This window comes from Bemisia tabaci, chromosome 7 (genome assembly GCF_918797505.1).
Source record: "Bemisia tabaci chromosome 7, PGI_BMITA_v3".
Lineage (NCBI taxonomy): Eukaryota > Metazoa > Arthropoda > Insecta > Hemiptera > Aleyrodidae > Bemisia > Bemisia tabaci.
Genome location: NC_092799.1, coordinates 48,671,387 through 48,689,795, shown reverse-complemented (window position 1 = coordinate 48,689,795; position 18,409 = coordinate 48,671,387). Strand labels below are relative to the sequence as shown.

Sequence of the window (18,409 nt, the reverse complement as noted above, 5' to 3'; positions counted from 1 at the left end):
AGTTTTTGAGGAAAACCAATTTCTTTTAAACAGATTAAACTGAAATTTCACATTTTTTGATTTGAACCAAAACCAGTTTTTTAAATTGTTCGTCTTTTTCCGCATCCAACGAGTGGTCGTATAAGCTGGGGAACCGAACGGTTCCGGAGTTATGATCGATTGAAGTTTCCGCTCAACGCGCGCCGACCGATTTTCGCGCGCAAAAAAGTCGGATTTGACTGTTATTAAATCAGATTTAATGTTCAAACTGAGCAAAATGCATTATTAGGGACTCTTGAGGGTCGCTGAGTCCAGAAATTACAGATACTTCCAAAAAATTCACGTTTTTAAAATTACAGCTCCGTACAGGACCACTGAGCGGCCGGTTGGCGCTCAGTGGGCCTCTAAAATAGCGCTACGGAGCTGTAATTTTAAAAACGTGAATTTTTTGGAAGTATCTGTAATTTCTGGACTCAGCGACCCTCAAGAGTCCCTAATAATGCATTTTGCTCAGTTTGAACATTAAATCTGATTTAATAACAGTCAAATCCGACTTTTTTGCGCGCGAAAATCGGTCGGCGCGCGTTGAGCGGAAACTTCAATCGATCATAACTCCGGAACCGTTCGGTTCCCCAGCTTATACGACCACTCGTTGGATGCGGAAAAAGACGAACAATTTAAAAAACTGGTTTTGGTTCAAATCAAAAAATGTGAAATTTCAGTTTAATCTGTTTAAAAGAAATTGGTTTTCCTCAAAAACTGAAAAAAAGCACATAAGTTAAGTTAAAAATTTAATTTTGGGATTTTGACCTTTAGAATCTTAAAGTATGCAATTTTAGACGATTTTTCGTCCAAACCGGGCCTCAATATCTTGTTTCGTTCGAAAGATATCGAGGGTCCCAGGTTTTGACTTCCACCCCCCCTAGCGCCCCCCCAAAATTTGTTGGGGGTCTGAAAATTTGGGGAGAGAAGCGCTCCAGTATTAGTAACTGATAGACGAAGTTTGAATAAGTTTTAGTGGGGGGGCGAAAAATGTCGTTTTTGCATACGGCTCTTTGTATCGCTTCGTCTCAGAGTGCTTAACGGGCTGAGTTTGCAGTATTTTTCAAGAAAAAATTTCTGATAAGGGCAATTGTTAAGAAAATTAGATTTAAAAAGGAGAAAATGTACCGCCTTAAAACGTGTTTTGGCGGCTTTTACCATGCATTTAAACACATGTATTTTAGCAGACTTGGTTATTTTGTAATATCTCCTCCATGAATGATTCAATTTAGAGACCAAGGATATTCTCTTTTTTTAGTTTTCTTAATAGTTTCATTTAATATGAAATTCACCAAGTTCAGACACCTGCACCTTCTTAATTTATTGTTATGAATTGGCCATGTCCTTACATGCATGTTACCATACCATGCAGCGAAAAAGCGAGAGAGAGCACAGACACTTCCACCACAGTTATACTTTTCCGATTAGATCTAGAATTCACTACCACTGGGAGGACATATCATCATAAAAAAGGAAGTCTGTATGCAAATAGATTTGTTCCTCCTTCGAAACCGTTCAATTTTTCCGTAGGTATGTGATGAACCCACTATTTGCCTGACCCCTTCGATTATTTTAAGATACGCCACACTTTCTCATCCACGTATGCAAAATACAGCGGACAAAACATTCAGAAAAATGAAGAGGCGGCCAACCAGAGGCAGGATTGCCACATTTCAAGATTAAATAAGAAATCGAGCTGTGTTAGAATGGGAAATACAGGGTGCCCCTTGTAAGCCGACAGCCCTCCTGAGAAGCCGATAAAATACGAATCACAGGGCTGATACGCTCGAATTAACCTCTTTTCGAGCCCATATTTGAAAGCTATACTTAAAAGCTTTAGTTACTATACTTAAAAGGCGCCAAAGCGTATTTAAAAAACTGTAAAACTTTACTACTTTTTAATACCTGCCGTAAAAACCGCCCGGTATAATTGGTAACCTCACGGCCGGTTGTTTACAGGCGTCACCGATTAAAATGTTTCCTTGATTAGTGCTTCGGAACCTGTAATTTTGCGAAACGATTGAATTATCAGCCGCGCCATGGCTACCAGACTTCGTGGCGCGAAATTCCCCGCGGAGCAGACCGGGAAAGTTGGCGCGTCAGGTTGGCAACGGCGGACCGCCAGCATGTGATAAATTATTCATGCTCGTAACTCCAAGAATTCATTACCTTTTCAACACTTCAATCATTAACGTAAGGTACAATTTTCACTCTAGAGGGCTTTGCAACTCTTAATCCAGTCTTCCCTCTTTCCTGCAACTTTGTATCTTTGTGTCTCGCGATTGAGAAATGAGCATTAGGTGTTTACCGCTCAGATAAGGGAATATCTTCTCGGAGAATCGTTTTAGTTTCCTTAACTTTCGCCACTCGATTCATTTTCATCTGCCGGTTTTCTATGGAAGAGTTGCATTGTAGCAATAGTTTTCCGGCAGACTTGAAATATTGCAAAGAAATGTGATCGTCCATACTTGTAAATAGACTTTAGGTCGCACAAAAACTCAACATTGAGTAAAATTTCATCAAAGACATTGGAATGCCAATTGGTTGGCTAATCTTACTATAGTAAAAAAAAATAAGGCCTTTTTTGTGTGTACGTCCGTGTCATTTCGCATTCTCATTGGTCTTTCATTAACCAATCAGAAAACGTCATTGAAAATCCCCGGGAAATTTAAATGTATTCTTCCGTAAAGGAATTATTGATAGGTAGACAGGTAGAAAGAAAGATAATACATCGAGCTCCAAGCTAAAAAAAAGCAGGGCAATGTATTCAATCGCATACCGCTACAACGATATAAAATAATAAGAATTTATAGTTCCAAATTGCAAAATTCAGTCCAAATATCATTTTAATGATCTATGTTAAGGATCCCCATAGACCACCCTTAAACATCATGTAAACCGTATGAGGCCTCCAAGGGAAATATGCTGTTTAAGAAACGACTATGAATACGAACCTCATTTTAGCCATCAAAATACATAGTAACACTCTTATCGTGCAGCGCTGGAGTCATATCAACCTTTAATATTCCACTGATCGCGCGATAAAAAAGACGAATATGTATAAAAAAAAAAACAGCTAAATAATGCACGCAAATAATGCACGCAAATAATGCACGCAAATAATGCACGCAAATAATGCACGCAAATAATGCACGCAAATAATGCACGCAAATAATGCACGCAAATAATGCACGCAAATAATGCACGCAAATAATGCACGCAAATAATGCACGAGATAAAAGGTCAATATACTAGACAGAGATGGCCGTCAAAAGTAGAAAATATTACAGACAATTTTCTTGGAATTTTCAATATAACATCGTCACATGCGGGTGGCCTTGCTCTTGAGTGCTGAGAGGGGGCGATATTTCTGCGTAAATGCACCTGTGAGAGTTTTTTGGTGATATGGATTTCTAGAAATGTCACATCAACCTTAATTACTTTTTATACCTGGAAGCTGAGTGTTGGTTCTCTGAATTTGTTTTTGCCGTTTGAGGCCGGTGGAGTTCAAATCAGAGCTGAGGGCGTAATCAGAGCCAGTCGAAAAGTCAGTGTTTTAGTCTCTCTCAAATGTTTTCCCTCTAAAGACAAGGAGAACCTTTAATCACTAAGCTCGAAAAGATTGTCTCGCAAATGAGGCCTTTGAGATTCGTTAACCCGCGCTACGCTGTGTTCATACTACGCTTGTGGTTTCTCCTCAGACATTATGGAGAAGCGGTGAGTTAGATGTTTCATATACATGTGAGGAAAAAAACATTGAAGTACGTGTTTTACATACAAACATATAAGTCGCTTTACAGCACTCCGAAGTAGAAGTACGTGTTTTTCGGGAGGAAAAAATTGGAAACATTCAATGGGACAAGGATGATTTTAATGAAAGTAGACTTCCATTTTATACTGCACAACATTATAAAGTTTAAAATTGAGGGTTCGTTTTCATTTGATTCATGGAGAAAATATTTGAAGCCGATCCTATATATCGATGACTACAATTAATAATTCAAAACTCCAATTGGAATGTTTCAAAACCTCGGATTATGTTTTATTTTTTTAAAAGAAAAGTATCCAAAATATATTCTTGAATTTTCTGAGTACTATCTTTTGTATATGCTATCACATATGAAAACATCGATATAACTCCCGGTCGAAACATCCCGTGTTTTGTAAATTATTGTGTTTCTTTCAGCCTCGTCCCCGCCTTTTCCTGCCCTATTTTATGAAAACATCTCTGGAGTCAAACAAATTTTGGAAATGTTTTTTTGCTTTTCAAACAAAATTGAACGATGAAATGAAGTAATTTTTACGAAATGTTTAAAAAAATGTCATTGAAAAGCTATCTTTTGTTAAGTCTGTAAATAGATAATAGGGAGATGCGGCTTCGGTTGATCCATTTACGCTGTTTGCAGTGTTGTGGGCTACGACAAACAGTTTTCACCCGTCAAAAGCGCCTACGATATCGCGCGATACTTCACCGCCCACACTGGAGTTAAAATATTTGTATCAAAAACACTAAGCATCTTGATACTACTTCATAGGGTCTTTCAATCGGTTACCAAACATTCACAGAGTGGTGTCTTGCATTTAGTCAAAAAAAAACCTCAATAGGAGCTGTTGGCATAACTTGAGAATGAAAATGAAGCTCCCGGCTGGCGGCACGAGCGAGCGTAGCGAGCTGAAGCAGCTAGTAAAATTAAAGTAGTTTGCATTAATTTAGTCGAATTTCCATTCATTTTACGAGAAAAAGTAACTAACTCCGGATTATCTGAACTTTTCGTTATCCGGACTAATCTGGCGCGGCGGTCGGCCGGTTCGGATAACGAAAAAATCAGATAATCCGAGGTTCACTATATTTTTAACATAGATTAAATGAAATCATACAAATGACGTCATTTGTACTTTTGCAATTTGATCAATGTTAACTGGACGTATTTATGCTAAAAGGAGCTATAAGTTATACGCAATCCCTATGCACATAGTTCCTTTTGGTATAAGTAGGTTCAACTGTGAGCACGTATATCTTGTTTAAGAGTTAATTTTCAGACTTCCCGTTGTGTGAATCGTCATCCGATTCGTGAAATTTTGAAGAGGAATCCTGTTACACGGAGAAAAAAACTTCGTGCGTGGGACCCGAAGTTTAGGTCATATGGATCTCTGAAGTTTTCGGATTGAGCATCTGAACACTTTAGGTCCAGCTGCTGAGGTTTGGATCACACATCTGAAACTTCAGTTCTTACATCTGAAGTACTTCGGTTTTCACATTCGAAAAACTTCGGTTCTCACATCTGAAGTACTTCAGATGTAAGAACTGAAGTTTCAGATGTGTGATCCGAACCTCGACAGCTCGACCTAAAGTGTGCAGATGCTCAATCCGAAAACTCCAGAGATCCATATGACCTAAACTTCAGGTCCCACGCACGAGGTTTTTTCTCCGTGTACGTAGCGATTTGACTCACGATCAGACCTCCTTTAATTACTGTTGCCCATTGTTGCGGGTTATTTTCATATCCAGTTGCATCCCCTGAAAAATTGAAAATGATAGCACACTTCGGGCAAAATGGAATTTCATTTTTCGTCCATGAGGGCACCTTGTCAATGCCAAGTCATTCTGTAGACCTCCGTTCTGTTCTGAATCCACAGATGCAATCAGGAGACTGGAGCTGGACGACGGCGATCCAGGTTGTTGACGATGCGGCGAAGCAGTGCAGTCAGGTCACGGGAGGGTCGCCTGCCGAAATGAGGCAGGCTGCGCACCTGACTTGCAAGCAGGTATTTCAATCCCTCGACCGTCTCAACGTTAATATTTGCCACGGGTGGCGGAATGCCAAGTGTCGCCTCGTCCCAGGCGAAAAGGCCTACCAGTGCTCCGTCGAGGTCCGTAACTTTTGACTAAATTAATTCTTCAACAACTTTTTCGGGATCATAATCAAAGACATAAAGACGGAGTGCTCGTATCTAAAAGCACGGGAAAAAGTGAAGCCTGGTTTGGCGATGGGTGCTTGTGCGAGTGTGTAAATAAGCGCGGGAATCCATGGCGGCAATCTGAAATTTGATTTGAACTTGTCCTCTTGATTTTTCCACATTTCTTCTTCTAAACGTGTTTTAAATGCTTAAAACAAATATACTAAGAAACTTGGGGCGGTGAATTTTTATAATACACCTAATTTGGCTCGGTAACAAGCAAGGATCTGAGATAAAGTTAGTTTTTCTTCTGCTCATAGTGGTCCTGCCGGTTCAAACAGGCCGTTACAGTCTTATAGATGACCGTTACTCCCAAATAAAATGAATCGGTCGACGAAGGATCAAAAATAACCTAAAGTTAAAAAAATATATGTGGGTAAGTGAATTTGGGCAAAAATCAACCTAGAATAATTTGACTACGCAATTTTATTCAGTTCCCGCGCTACATTTGAATTTCAAACTTGTCCCGATTTCGCCGCCGATTCCTCTAGCCGATAGTAGAGGTGGTTGAAAAGAAGCTTCATTTTTTGCTTTTAGCGCTCCGTCTTTATGTCTTTGGTTACGACTTGCGAGTGACTGACGCATTGGGCTATCACCAATGCGATCCAAGACAATTATATTTGCGTGTCTGATTTTTAACATGGTCGCAAATTTTTAGCCTAAAGATTTGGTCGATTTAACCAAGTGGCATGGTGTGCATTCCGATATATCGATAGACCTGCCATTTAAACCTATGGAAAAGAATCGATAAACAGGGTGTTCGCAACAAACACCATAATTATCGATTCTTTATTATGGCATCAAATGGAGATATATCGATAAGATCATTCACGCCTCGCCGGGATGTAACCTTTAGGTTAACTAACCAAAAAAATAAACAGAAAAGCTCTAAACTTTCGCACTAGAAAAGCGCTCAGCTGCTTTCTATGTAGGCGCGTTTTTTAGTTCCCTGAAGAAGATGGACACCGTTGAGATAAAAGAACTCGCTCACCAAAGTTTCAACTATCAATTTTGAGAAAACTATACTTCCGCTAAAAAAACAAATTATAGAAAAACGATTATCGTCCACCGTGCTTTGACATCAGAGGCACTAAATAAAGGTATCACAGATTAATCTATTCTAAATTTTTAAGGTCCTTCTCCGCCATTTTGTTGTTGAGCTGGTGTGCATTTGAACACATCGTCCCTGATATACTATAGAATTCTAGAGGCAGGTTGAAATCAAAAGGCGATCCCTATCGGCTGAGCGCTTATTAACCGCTCGTTCAGATTACTTTGTGTTCTACTCCTCATATTAATACATTAACATTTCCGTTACTTTTTCTTATTGTGCAGGTCCCTCCTTGTGTGCTAGAGGAAGCATTCGGTGCGAGAGCAAAAATTCTCACCGTTGACACCTGCGGGTCCGAACTTTTCAACATGGATCCGACCCGGCGAAACCCACCCCCGTCCCTGTCCAGAGGGGCGTCTTCCAGCTCAAGCCGCGGCAGAGGCAAAAGACCTTTGGAAGGAACGAGTCGGAGACAAGATACCGGAGAAACCGGTGGCTGGAGCAGTGCAAATCCTTATGAAACCGGAGGAACCGCAGGCTGGAGCAGTGTAAATCCTTTCGAAACCGGAGGAACTGCAGGCTGGAGCAGTGTAAATCCTTTCGAAACCGGAGGAACCGGTGGCTGGAGCAGTTTAAATCCTTTCGAAACCGGAGGAACCGCAGGCTGGAGCAGTGTAAATCCTTTCGAAACCGGAGGAACCGGTGGCTGGAGCAGTGCAGCTCCCTACCCCGGAGGCTATAATCAACCTTCAGGCTCTTCGTACCTCACGCGTCCTTCACCCCCTCGAAGTCCAACACGTGCCGCAAATCCTCCACCACGTGTATATCCCTCAGTGCGTGTACCTCCTTCAGGAGGTGCAGCTCCTTCAGGAGGTACAGCTCCTTCAGGAGGTACAGCTCCTTCAGCAGCGCGTGTCTTTCCTTCAGCACAAGTACCACCTTCATCCGGTACGTCCAACATCGACCAGTTCACAAGTTTCTCATTCGGTGATTCACTCCCCGGCACTCCACGCCGTACTCCGCCTCCACCAAGTGGGTTGCCAGTGGATCCTTTATTTAGTGTGAGTGCTTACGGATTCGGTAGTGATGATGAGTTGGAACACGAAGGTGGGACTTCGAATCCCCCTCCACCTCCTGCAAGTCCTTCGCGCCCGCGTGGTTCAAGTAAGTATTGTGATTTTTCAAAATGTCGAGAACACCATGAATGTTTAGAGGTCAGCATGCCCATGCTATCAATATTTCCGAGCGAGAAAAAGAAACACATAGATACTTGGACTGAAAGTGCATGTGACAAGGTGGTGAAAAAGTGCTAGGTCCACACTATTTTGCGGGGAAAACAAGGCTAAAACTTTTGAACTTTTTGGCCTTGATTTCCCCGCAAAATAGTGTGAGCCCAGCACTATTTTACCACCTTGTTACAATGTTTCCAAGTTTACCTATATACAAGATCCAGAGGGGTAACACGAACAGAAACAGAAATGATCGAATGAGGGGCTTGGAAGATAAGGCGCATAAGTGCAGTTTTTTTAAAAAATTGAGATATTAATGATTTCCAGTAAAACTAGTCTTGATGCACATTCTGTGAAAAATTTGCTCTCAAATTCCAATTTTTAAGCATCAAAAAATTAATTTGAACTTTCTTTCCGCCATAAGGATCCGTGTAATTGCGAAACTCCAAACGCGTACTTCTCGAAATAGCAAATAGTTGCAATGCGCCTTGTCCTCGAAGAAGCCCCTCAAATTTCCATTTCAGTAACATGCGGTGGGTTCGGTGATTGAGCAAGTTGTGTGGAGACCGCTGTGCTATCGGAAGAGGGGGGAAGGGGCTTAACTAGTCTCCGCTCTCTCTACGAAGAATTTTCGGAATATTTTTAACATTTATTGTCACTGCACTAACCTTTTCCATTCAGTTCAGGGGAAAAAATAGTGAGTAAATAAAGAATCAAATCATAACTTAAAGATGTCGAGAAAAAACACATTCTAACAGGAAAAGTTGAGTTGGGTTTAATCACTTTAAATAATTTTTAGCATTAATTGATCCATGGGCCTAGAAGTCGAACATTTTTTTAGTTCTTCAACAAGTATCAATTCACAGTTTATTGCTTTGCTCAAAACGGGATTTTGAACCTTTTTTTTGTATTTGAAATATCTTCTTACACAAAAAACATATAAAAATGCTTTTGGTACTTCAGCGTTGTGATGAATAATAATTTGGACCACTCTAGAAATTTAGGACAACATATTATTGATCACGAATAATTTAATATTTTGTCATTGCACTTCCTGAGCGAGAAGTATCATTTGGGGAGTGCGCCCCCCCCCCCCCACCCTTTTCTCGACCACTGGCTACAACAGCCCAGTGTTTATGAGATTCTTTTCTATTCTTATGATTACGTCTCACGTAGTGTGTCTGTTTTGTCCTATGTCATATCATTTTCAAGGATCGAAAAGGAAAAACATCGGGGATTTCGTATGTCCTGTGTGTGGAAAAGCTTACACGTATAAAAAGCAATTCGAGAGACACACGGCGGAACATAATGTACAAGGAGGAAAATATACATGCCCCAAATGCGAAAATCCCACGTCCTTTCTTACCAAGAAGAAGTACAACGAACATATGAAGTCAGAGCACGGATCAGGTGAATTTTTATCTTTTTCGACAAGTATTGATAATAATAATTTTTCCGGGTCTTTCTTTTGATCAAAATCTATTAAAATTCGAAATATCTGTAGCCTTAAATAAGATATAGGTCATCTAAGTTTGTAACACTAACGTATTGGAAAGAAGGAAACGGGACATATTTACATCGAGAGTGCTAAAAAAAATACCTTCAAGAACACTGGAAAAAAGAAAAAAACACATTGGATCTAGAGTCCAGGCTCTTAAAAACATCGACAAGAAAAAATACTCTTGATTCAATCAGATTTAAGCTTAAATCAAGAACAAAGCCCCTTAATTTGAGCGGATTTTCTTTTGATTTAAGCTTAAATCTGATTCAATCAAGAGTCCTTTTTCTTGTCAATGTTTTCGAGAGTCTAGACTCTAGATCCAATGTGTTTTTTTTCTATTGAATGTGATAACACAACACGTCAGTTAAGGACCAAGGACCTTTTCGAAACTGAGGAGCGCAAGATGCGTGGAAAAGGGTCTTAAATCGGGTAGCGCCCTGGAAAACCACGATAGCTCTATTCAGAACTAAATTATATTAACGCGTGAACATGTCGAAACATAATTCCTTGGAAATCAGTCAACCTTCCAATTATAGAATAGCAGAAGAATGTCGCCTGCCAATACTTACATTCGGACGTTCCTGGCGAGGCATGAATGATCAATTTTCGATATTCCTCCGTTTGAAGCTGTGGTAAAGAATCGATTTTGTAAGGTGTTCCTTGCGAACATCCCGTTTGTCGATCCTTTTCCATAGGTTTAAACGGCAGATCAATCGGTATATCGCAAAGCACGCCACGCCACTGTGGAACGTCTGACCAAGATCCGGGACTGCACGCGTATATGAATATCCCCTCAGGGATACTTGAAGTGGGAATAGAGGGGGGAAAAGATGGTCGACAATGTTTATAAATGAGCGTTGTAACCCGTACAAAAAATTGGATTGCTCGAGTCATCATCATGCATCCTAAGAATGAAAGTACGTATTGTCACATTCTTTAGTTCAATGAACGAAGAAATATGTTCTCTTTACCAAAAAAGTTGAAGTAGTAACTTAACAGGGCCGGAGAAAATTTCCAATGAGATCGATTTCCCTCTCAGCGCTCGATTATTGAAATCGATAGACATAGCGATACACAAAGGAGACAAATGGAAAATGGAGCAATCTCATAGGTTGAAACGGGTGGTTGTAGCAGACTGCGTGGACCTACATTATACGGTTTTTCGTGGATTGCCGATTGTTAGTCTGTTATACTTTCCTCCTTACAACCACGCGCTTCCACCAACAGAATCGCTTCATTCTCTCTTGTTTATCTAATATTTTGTCTATCAATTTCAAAAATCACCTCGCTGAACAAAGGTTGCTTTCCGATCGCATTTCACCGTATTGACTTGTTTTCAATTTCCTCTCTTCAAAAGTGTTTTTCGAATGCGATGAGGACAATTGTGGGCGAACTTTTCAAAACGCTATGCAGCTGCGTTTGCACAAGGACAGAGATCACTTCGGAGGAATGACGTGCCAAATTTGCCAGGCGGTGCTCCCAAGCCGTCAAATGCTGCAAACTCATATGAAGATTCATGCTCGGGATGGATCAAGGAACGCACCATAATTAAACGAAGCCCTTCCGCAGGTATTCCCGATTTATAAAAGTTTACAAATTAATAAATTGATTAATCATTCAAATCAAGCATCGATTACGCCTTCGTTTTTTCCGTGTAATTACCAGCAATAAATGGGGCCCTTTGTAGATTGCTGCGGGCTGATTGTTGAAATTGATAGACAAAACTAAATATAAAGAAGACATAGGGCGTTTGTAGCGATCCTATTGGTTGAGACGGGTGTTTCCGATAGACAAGGGAGAAAATTATGTACTAACTATAGGGTCTCTCGAGGGCTGCCGTTAGTTAGTCTATTACCTACCTCCTTTGTCCATTGGGTTGCGATAGGATTGCGCGAATGCCCCCTTTTTTACCTTTTTGGAGATGCATAGGATTGCGTGACTTTTTCTGGTACTGAAAACTTGTTTGCGCGAATATTCAGTATTCCACAAGGAAGCGTTAATCTGGCAACCTTGGTAGTTTGTAGTAGATAACTACATCGTGAAACACTGTTCATTTGCAGCATGAATGGCCTAGAGAGCTTTCACAGACATTTAAAAAGTGAACTAGGGGCAGGGGCCTGTGGCCGCCAACCGCTGAAAAAAACTACACGTTAAAAATCGTAGAACAACCACGTTCAAGTTTTTTATGAGATGAGTGGATTCATAGCTCGACGGGTGCACCCGAAAGAAAGCGTATATTTATCTCCGATTGCAACTTTATGCACAACTTTTATATTTTATTTTAAATACATGGTTTTAAAAAGCTACACGCAGTTTCTCTGAAAAGTTTGCGCGAATTTACCTAAATGATCTCACGTAAAAGTATCGAAAATTTCGACGCGATATTTTCGTTCGTTTTACAGTAAAAGCTCGCTAAGTTGAACTACAGTTAAGACGAATTGCCGCTTAAGTAAAATTTTTTGGCGGTCCCTACGCAATTCGACTTAGCGAGCTTTCACCGTATTTTTGTATGTAATTTTGTATGTATTATAAATGTAACTCCAAAAATGATCATCCGAGTTTCTGAATCGTTACAATGAGGATACACATTTTCCTTTGAATTATAGTAAAAACTGAAGCAGAAAGTCAAGAATGATGACACGCAGTCCTACAGCATTTATACAACAGGCTTGTAATAGGCGCCATATGGCGCGTTTCACGCCAACTAACCGACTGGGACTGCACTGCATTTGGCGCAATGCGTGAAGTATTTCAGAGGTCTTGCAGGCGCTAATATACGTTCAACGCCGGCCGCACTTTGTTTAGCGCGATTTTTTGAACTCGCGCTAGAATAATCGCGGCATCGAAAAATGGAGCTAAAAGGCCCATGTCGTGTCTCAACGCCGCGCCGTATGAGCATTTCAACGCGACTAACTATCGGCAACCCACGGCCCTGTGGTTATCCATATTTCTTCCCTTACGTCTGTACCAATCACACGTTTCATCCAATAGGGTTGCTCCGTTTTTCCTTTTCCCTCTTTGTATATTGCTTTTTCTATTGATTTCAATAACCACTCTGTATGAAAAGCTGGAGTAAAAGTGTTGAAAAGTAGATTATATTGATCAAAATTAATGAAATTGCGATAAATAGATCAAATCGCTAAAAATTGATGAATGGATAATTTAGTTAAAATTTCTCCCAATTGATTGAAATTTGTGTTTATCTTAACGGACGACGGATAATCATCAAACATTCCGCTCATCTCGTGACGATGAGAGTCAGAAGGTATTTGCTCGCGTCGAAACTGTATACCTCAGTGCATACGCCTATAAAATGTACAAGAATGCTTAATTGCTCCACTGAAGGCACGCAAAGCGTAAGTTAGGTATATTACATTTTCGTCCTTCATCCCAACAAAAATCCCCAATTATCCTGGATACCGCTCCCGAAACCCCATTCTTTCAGAATTTTAATTCCTTTCAACGCAACCCCTCTCTCCTCCCCCGCCTCAATGATCTTTGTCCTGTGCCCGTTTGGGCCACGAGGCGCACCCCCTCAATTTGCTTAATTAATTTCTGTCGCGGAAAAACAGTCATTCACGATAGCGGTATGACTCCGTAAGTCCATTTCCAACATGAACCCCGAACAGTGCTCAGTTATACGGATTACGGGGCTCGTCTGGAAGTACAGTCATGCTTTTTTGCAGGTATGACGGGTTGCATTCAGTTGCGAGCCGAGGAAAAGATTTCCTCATTCAGAAGATGTTTGGACGGGAACTAATCGGTGTTTCCTCCGAACAGAGACGATTCACCTTTTCTCGGAATGTTTGAGGACGTCGCCGAGGAATTTTCAGCTTTGGCTGTCATTCTGCCGTGCTAAGGAAAAACGCCGTAAGAACATCCGGATGTTGCCAAATCTCCCTTCATAAATCATTAATTTTTGAGAAATGATGTGAATATTTTTCCTTGAAATTTTTAGATACAGTAGAATAAATTGCAACTTAAAATCTCTGGAAAATTCAAAGAAAAATATCCACAAATTTCCTTGAAAATTAGTATTTCATCGGAAGAAATTTGGCAACGTCTGAAGGCTTATACGGGGTTTTTCTTAGCTCGGCAGCATTGGCCTCAAAAGAGGTCTGAGCTGATTGAGACGCTGTTGAATGACTTTTCAGAGATCATCCCTGTGGAAATTTCACCGCAGGCCGCGCGCCGGTTACAATAGGGTGAGCCTCTGGTCCCAGATTCATGATTCAGTCTCGCTTTCAAGATTTGAGGAAGACGTTTCAGCAAGGTGAGTCCGTCTTGGGTTCAATGCAGAAGAAAAGTTTAATTTTGTGGATTGAACTTAAGTCCCGAATATTTTTTAAGATTCTAAAAAAAGAGGAGGGGGAAAATAGGAGAGAATAAATTTAGGCATCCTGAGCACAACCTACTTAACAAAAAAAAAAACCTAAAATAGTGGAAATCGAGTGGGTTTAACTCAGGTAAAATGGATACGTTTTATCCCGCAGTACACTTTCAAACTAATGATATTAATGATATAAAAAGAAGTAATCTCTTTAAATAGAAAACATGGCGATCGGAGTTTTTGAATGTTATCTGAGATAATTTAAAAAAACGGCAAATTTAACACTTAAATAAATTACGCCCTCTCAATATCTATTTATTTCATATAACGTCATTCCCCACGCAAAAGAATGTAACTAAAATTCAATGTTGCAAAATTTGCCTTACAAATTGCAATTTAACCGAAGAATCTTGGGCATTTCTAACTGAAAATTGCACTGGTATTTCTTCTGATTTCGTGCAAAAATCAGATAATTTTTGAAACAAATTACACAGGTACATTTTTGCAAAAAGAAATTGAATTGCTCAAGTCAATTCCGCACCCTAGGAATGGATTTGCGTTCTTTCATCTGGGGAACGACGATAAGTTTGCGTGCGCGTGAAGCCTCTTTGAGCAATGCGTAAGATAGAAAGCAACTATTCGTGTTCGGCGGATGCCCGTATTGCATATACACGCAATTGAAGGCGTTTGGACTAACTTATCCTCAAATCATATCGATCCTCATGACGCGCCACATCAGGTTGAAGATCTGAATCTATCTTGATGTCAACCACCGATTGGTGACATGGAGATCTCTCTGACGTATGGTTTCAATCACATTACAGCATATTCATTTGCCTTTTCCTGCAAGTAAAATTATTCAAAAACGACATGACAGCTTACGAGACTATTTTCTTCAGTACATTAAGTTGTTAGGCATCCCTATAAAACGAATATACTCTAGTACTACTAAATTTTTCTTAATTTTTTCCCCTCTTAAAAGTGGTTGCCAATGACTATACATATTGTGCAACCCTTTTTCTTCTTTAACATGAGACTTTCAGCCAACGGACAATAGTTCATGTCCTAAAAATAATATCGCAATTTAGAGAAAATTTCTTGATAAAAATGTTTTGAAACAAGAGCTTTCAGGTTTTCCATTTTTATTTTATTTTTTTCTCGTCTATTTTTTTAAATAGTGAAGAACATTGTGCGCCATTTCACCAACACTTGAGAGGACTTGGGGTATTTCGAATTTAAAAAATGCTCGTCACAACATTTTTTGTGAGTAACAGATCAAACGTGTCTTTTCAGATATCAACGGCGGAAGTGGAAAAAAAATCACGTATCTCCGTTTGCGACGTTGCAGACTTCCTGTCTTCAAACTTTATTTTTTCATTGGAAAACTAGTCAACTTAAGTCCTTGAATACTTCCTTGATTTTTCTTCTCTATTAGTAAAAGATTCCATAGAAATTTAAAGCTATACAGTTGCCCAGTTTTTTTCCGAAAAAATCAAACAGGAGCACGTATTTTAATACACAGCACTGGAGGAACGGGGTTTCGCACTTTAACCGTCAATATATTTCAGGGGAAAAGATCTTGAGTTTTCGATGTATGTGCTTTGCACGAGTATTTCATCATAATTCAAGCATCCTAAAATTGAAAATTTTGCCGGTAGAGGAGCGTCTTCAAAACCTATTTATTTTGATGCATTCTCATTTGAAGCGTCAAGAAAGTGTGTTTGCAATTTTGGCCTTTAGCTCTGCATAGCAGGAGCGTCGGATGAACATAACAACATGACAGTGTGTTTCCAATGAAGTGCTGACGCTATATAATTGATTTTCAAAACAAAGACCAATTTTACAATACGCCCTTTTAAGGGCACCGGCAAACTTTGCGACTTATACTGCCGTGCTAAGGAAGAACGCCGTATAAGCCTTCGGGCGTTGCCAAGTTTCCTCCGATAAAAACCTAATTTACTGGGAAAATTGCGAATATTATTTTCTAAAGTTTTCAGACAATTTTGTACGAAATGCAATCTAAAATATCTGAAAATTTCAAGAATAAATATGCATGAATGTTTTGAAAAATACATGATTAGTAGAGGGAAATTTGGCAACTCTCGAATGTTCATACGGCGTTTTTCCTGAGCACGACCGCTTTTGGTGACGCGCGTGACGGTGTCAATTTCGCAGCGGTGAATGGTGCATTCGCAACGCTGACTTGCGAAAAAAAAATACTCCTTACAGATCGGAGCCTTGCCAATTTTTATCCGACAAAATTATAATATCCGAAAAAAAGTTATCGATATTCATCTTCGAAATTTTCAGGAATATCAGCTTAAATTGCGAATAACATTCTGTGAAAATTTGAATAAAAAAGGAACGAAAGTTAATTAAGAAAATTCGGGTATCATAGGTTGAAGTTTGGCAAGGTCGGCATGTTGATGGGCCGTTGTGCCTCAGCATAGCAGATCGGGAAAGAAGCGAGAGATGCGGCAGCCGGTAGCAGTAGTGGCAGTAATCTATTATCGATATCCCTCCATTTGAAGAAGTGGTAAAGAATCGATTATTAAGGTGTTCGTTACGAACACCCTATTATCGATTCTCCTCTGTAGGTTTAAATGGTGAATCAATCGATAAGTCGCAAAGCGGGCCACGGCGCTGGTAGCAGGACACGGTCTGGGAGTGAATGGAAAATTGAATACTGTCTCATTGAATGCAAATACAATTAACACAGTTGTCCCTCATTGGCTCGGCGAGCTGCGTGACGCGTTCGCCGGCCGCTCCGTGCAACTCCTCTTCGTCGGGAATATTTATTTTTGCACGTTCAATGCACTCCGCCAAACAGTGGCTCCAGGCCCCCGTCGTCCTGGCCAACTGGGTAGGGATGGCGATTTTTTTAAATAAATCGATTTGATTTTCGGTAAAAAATCGATTCGATTTTAAAATCGGGTAGTACAAATCTTTCGAAATCGATTTTAAAACACTTGAAAATCCAAGTTCGGCGCCAAAAAAGTAACTACTACTAAGAGTGATTTTGAAGTGAAACTCGGGTTTTACAGAACCTAGGCCTGTGACACATTAACGTATGCAATTTTGATTCTTTTTTTTCAATGATTTGATTCCGGCTCGAAAAATCGATGCCGATTTTAATTGATTTTTCGGCGCAAAAAATCGGTTAAAAATTGCCGTCCTTCATTGGACTGGGACATATTTCCGTTAAACATCCTCATTATGATTTTTAACCTAGCTTGACACGAATATCATTCATGGACAATAATTAGTCAAGGGTGAATTGGACAGCGTTGAGCAGAAAGGAACCAAGCCACATCAGATATTGGGATTTAATTGGGAAATTTAATTGTTGATGTGAAATGGCCGTGCGAATTTTTTTGGAAATTTCAGTGGATTTTCTGCATATTATTCCTTACAGTTTTTAAAAAAGTCTGCAAAAACGATATTTTGTTACAGATTAAATTGTTCGATTAAATTTGATAATAGCTGATGTGACTTGGTTCCTTTCTGCTAAAAGCGGTCCAATTTCGCTCAAGGTTCTCAAAAATTTACTGGAAAGAAAAGCCTCTTCAATCCAGAGTCCAGACTCCTTTAAATTCACGCACGCACACTCTTTTAATTTTAACACACACTCTTGATTCACGCGATTTTTTGCTTGATTCGAGAGCCCAGCCTATATTGATGACTTTCTAAAACTGCTCTAGATCACTATGTAAACCAAACGGGACCTCCCAAGGAAAGGTGCTGTTTAAGGAACAAAATACAACAGTATGAACATATAACTCTTGACTCTGACCAGTGACAAGGCGTGGATGATCGATTGTCGATATTATCCTATTTGAAGCTGTGGAGAAAAAAAATCGATTATTAAGATGTTCATTGAGAACACCCTGTCTATCGGTTCTTTTCCGTAAGTTCAAATGTAGATTAATAGATACATTGCAAAGCACGCCACGCCACGCCACTGCCCTTGGTGACTTAAAAACATAAGTAGGCTGTCCTCTTGGGCGCTAAGTACCTCGCAAAGGCACCAGCCTAGTGAATTTTCGTCCTTTCAAACATGTCCACATTCTCGCAAGAAAGGTATTTCAGTTGAGACGACAGAATTTTTTGTTTCATTGTGCGGCGGCGTGGCGGCCAGTCTGATGGGTGGCTCTTGGTGCCGCAACGTAATGTCGATGCACCCGACGCGACGGCGACGCCTGGTCTTCGTCCTCGTCCACGTCTCGCCTGCTCCTCGTCGGTCCGCCATGAGAATGGACAGAAGGCCTCTTCCTCGACGTGACGGGAGTCCTGCCTCGGCCCGGCGCTGACCTCAGACA

General features: G+C 40.2%; 2 protein-coding genes across 8 annotated transcripts in view; one reads left to right on the top strand and one right to left on the bottom strand.

Annotated features, from left to right (window-relative positions):
• LOC109030130 (Crustacean cardioactive peptide receptor) overlaps positions 1-18,409 on the bottom strand; it is a 538,683-nt gene that overhangs the window by 102,073 nt on the left and 418,201 nt on the right. The gene's annotated exons all lie outside the window — the stretch shown is intronic.
• LOC109030129 (uncharacterized) lies at positions 3,296-11,386 on the top strand. The gene is made up of 5 exons (XM_019040943.2): positions 3,296-3,738; positions 5,659-5,892; positions 7,315-8,194; positions 9,472-9,669; positions 11,118-11,386. The coding sequence occupies exons 1-5, from the start codon at positions 3,655-3,657 to the stop codon at positions 11,306-11,308; spliced, it is 1,587 nt and encodes a 528-aa protein (XP_018896488.2). The 5' UTR covers positions 3,296-3,654; the 3' UTR covers positions 11,309-11,386.

Coding starts and splice junctions, on each gene's coding strand:
- LOC109030129 (XM_019040943.2), top strand. CDS start 3,655: ATGAGGCCTTTGAGATTCGTTAACCCGCGCTACGCTGTGTTCATACTA. Junction 3,739..5,658: donor TCAGACATTATGGAGAAGCG/GTGAGTTAGATG, acceptor CTGAATCCACAG/ATGCAATCAGGAGACTGGAG. Junction 8,195..9,471: donor TTCGCGCCCGCGTGGTTCAA/GTAAGTATTGTG, acceptor ATCATTTTCAAG/GATCGAAAAGGAAAAACATC.